The sequence below is a fragment of the Onychostoma macrolepis genome, chromosome 14 (genome assembly GCF_012432095.1).
Source record: "Onychostoma macrolepis isolate SWU-2019 chromosome 14, ASM1243209v1, whole genome shotgun sequence".
NCBI lineage: Eukaryota > Metazoa > Chordata > Actinopteri > Cypriniformes > Cyprinidae > Onychostoma > Onychostoma macrolepis.
The window spans coordinates 4266-7500 of record NC_081168.1 but is presented as its reverse complement, the minus strand read 5'-3'; the positions used below and the strand labels follow the sequence as shown (position 1 = coordinate 7500).

General features: G+C 41.3%; 1 protein-coding gene across 1 annotated transcript in view; it reads right to left on the bottom strand.

Moving 5' to 3' along the window:
• LOC131553524 (tripartite motif-containing protein 16-like) overlaps positions 1-1029 on the bottom strand; it is a 3441-nt gene extending 2412 nt beyond the window's left edge. The window contains exons 1-3 of the mRNA XM_058798249.1: positions 406-1029; positions 191-286; positions 1-110 (exon numbers count right to left, since the gene is read on the bottom strand). The exon at positions 1-110 is cut by the window's left edge and continues 124 nt beyond it. Of these exons, the coding sequence (XP_058654232.1) occupies positions 1-110; positions 191-286; positions 406-978 (779 nt within the window). The 5' untranslated portion in view covers positions 979-1029. The remainder of the gene's footprint in view (positions 111-190; positions 287-405) is intronic.
• Positions 1030-3235: the final 2206 nt, after the last annotated feature.

Genomic DNA, 3235 nt, shown 5'->3' with positions numbered 1-3235 from the left:
TTTTCCTGATCTCTGATCAGCCGTATCAGCTCAGAGCGGCTTCTCTCAATGGAGCGGATGAGCTCAGTAAAGATCCTCTCACTGTCCTCCACTGCTGTCTGTGCAGAGCGCTGTTAGGACACACAGTGATTCAGGCTTCAGTGAGTCTGAACTGAGACTGAGACAAACTTCTCTTCTTCTCCAGACTCACCTTATGAGACTCCACAGTCTCTCTCAGCTGCTGGAGATCTTTCTCTCTCTGCTGGATTCTCTGCTGGAGCGTCTTCTGCGTCTCCTTCAGCTGCTTCTGCAGGACAAACAGATGATAGTGAATCTCACAGAAAACTACTGGCACTAAATCATCATGTGATCAGATGAATCCAGTAAAAGTGCAGCTGATAACTAATGGCTGTAGGTTGTAAATACCTGTTTCTCTGTCCTCTGGTCTGCAGTTGATACAGTGTCGTGGTTTTTATGTTCAATAATCGTACACAGCATACATATACATTCCTGGTCAGTGCGACAGAAAACCTCGAGGAGCTTCTCATGTTTCTGGCAGATCATCTCCTGCAGTCGTCCAGTGGCTTCAGTCAAATTGTGTCTCTTTCCTTTAAAGAAACTCTCATGTTGTTCGAGGTGATTCTGACAGTAAGAGTTCAGACACACCAGACAGGACTTGACAGCTTTGTATTTTCTTCCAGTACAGACGTCACACTGCACATCTCCAGCTCCAGCGTCACAGTCAGCAGAGAGTTTGGTCTTCTTCAGTTTCTCCACCACTTCAGCCAGCATGGTGTTTCTAGCTAAAGCAGGTCTTGGACTGAAGGTCTGTCTGCACTGAGGGCAGCTGTAGACTCTCATCTGATCCTCCTGATCCCAGCAGCCTGTAATACAGCTCTTACAGTAACTGTGTCCACAGGGAATGGTCACTGGATCCTTCAGGAGATCCAGACACACTGCACACTTGAACTCATCCTGAGAAACTCTGGCTTCTGCCATTTTACTGCATGAACACAGAGACACAAACACACAACATCAACTTCACTTCAGTTTCTCTTTCCCTGAACTCACGTGTTTCCTGGTTCTGTGTTTGAGTCACGTGTGTAAAACAGGCGTCTGCGAGTCTGCAAATCAGCTTCCTCATTCCTGCTCCTGTCTCTCTCTCTCTCTCAAACCTGTACACACAAACACACAACTGCCGATTTCAGTCGTCACTCAAGGATCTGACCATTATCTTGAATAATGTCCGTGCCAAATTGCAGCTTTGATTACGATGTTCAGGGAAGAAAGCGACGTCACCAGTGAAGCCGGACTGGATGCGGTTTGTGGTTCTCGTGAGCTTAGATGACATTCATGAAGAAGACATGCAATAAACTTTACTTTCATTACACTACTGTAAAGAGATATTACAGTAGATGAAAAGCACTACAAGAGAAAAGTTCAAAAACCAAACAACTCAATATACAGTAAACACATATTGGTTTATACTGTAAGTTACAGTAAAAATAAATAAATAAATACAGCATCCTCTGCCAAGTTCCATTACAGTATTGGTAATATCCTTATTTTTACAGGTTTTTTTCAGCTGCTTACACACTTTTTCAAAACTTTACACATAAATCCAGGAATTGCACACAAATCGCCTCACATCTCTTGCAAAACAAAGTGCTGCATTCAAAATATCACAAACACATCTCAAAAGCAAACATTTGCAAACACCTTTGCCATAATATTATATTTCTGGATATATCATATACACACAGTTATTAAAAACCTAAAGCTCTTCTTTCATGAGCTCCTGTACATCTCTGTTCAAGATTGAAAGTAATTGGCAGAGAGATGTTGAAAAATTCACTGTAAGCTCGAAAGCAAGACTGAAACCAAACTATTAACTTTTTTACTGTATATGTTGTTGTGAATACAGTATTACACAGTACGAAAGAAAAGAAATGCATCAAGCATGTGTAGCTGGACAGAAACCAAACATAATTAACCAAACATTTGATTGGTTGTGTTTGAAAAAGGAAATCAAGATACTTCCTGATAGATCTGTGTGTGTTACAGAGAGAACTGCACTGTTAGACATTTCTGTAATTTCCACAGTTATTACTGTATATCACCCAGTGTAATACTGCAAATTCCCTTTACAGTGAATAACTGTAATACCCTTTGCATCATGGGAATTTTCTGTGTCAGACCCCACATACAGAGACTTACTGTATTTTTTAAAATTGCTGTATACTACTGTAACGGTCTCTTTGGCGCCATTATACATTATACTTATACTATTTTCCTCATTTCTTACTTTTGGATTGACACAGTTTGCCCTGCACCGTGTGTACAGCGCCGCAGCAGCTTGGGACTCACTACTGGACGTGTTCCATCGCTTCTAATGATTGGAAAATCCGTTTGTGCTTCGTGTCAGAAACAGCGCCAGCGCTTGGAGTACATCTGCACGTCACATTACTGTCCGCATCCACTGCAGATACTATATATAATGGGTTCTATATTGTTTTTTATCGAGTCGCGCTGTGCCACTCGTGTCCGAGGAAGACATGGAAGCAGCGGGGCAGCGCCGGGGATGAACCCGCGAGAGTGGAGGAGCTCCGGAGAACATCTGCGCTGTGTGTCGATGCAAAAGACCAGCAAGTTTAGTTTAATTAGTAAATAGTAAATTTAGTTCAGGTGTTAGTAGTTAATGTTGGCCAGTAGCCTGAGAAAATAAAATCGTATGTTAGCTAAGTTTTATGGCTAGCTGCCTTTCTAGTTTTAGAATTAGTTTGTTATAGTTTTTAATGGAATTTTTTTTGTATGTGTTTTAAAGGCTACTGCAATGAAGCATCAAGAAAGACACGAGCAGGCCAGCCAGACTGATAATTCATGGTAAGAGAACAACTATGGTTTTGAGAGATTTGTGTATTCTATATGAGGTTTGCCTTTTAAAAGTGTGTCATTTCTATTTCTTGTTTTTCAGAGAAGACATTTCTGTCAAAGTGGATGGTGAGCAAAGATGGTGGCCACGTTTTGAAGCAGCACCTGGGTTTTGCAGACGGCTATGTATTCTTTGGCTGCTTGTCTTTTTTCTCCATTATATTTCTGTTGCCTAAAGATTCTTTGTGAGGATGAATCCAGAGGACACAACATAAAGCACTGCAGAACGTCCTAAGACAGGAGAAGTGGTGAAGATGCACTGTTCCAGCACTGGAAGTCTGTATTTTTAAGTGTTATACATGCAATGTTTTAAATAAAGAATTTG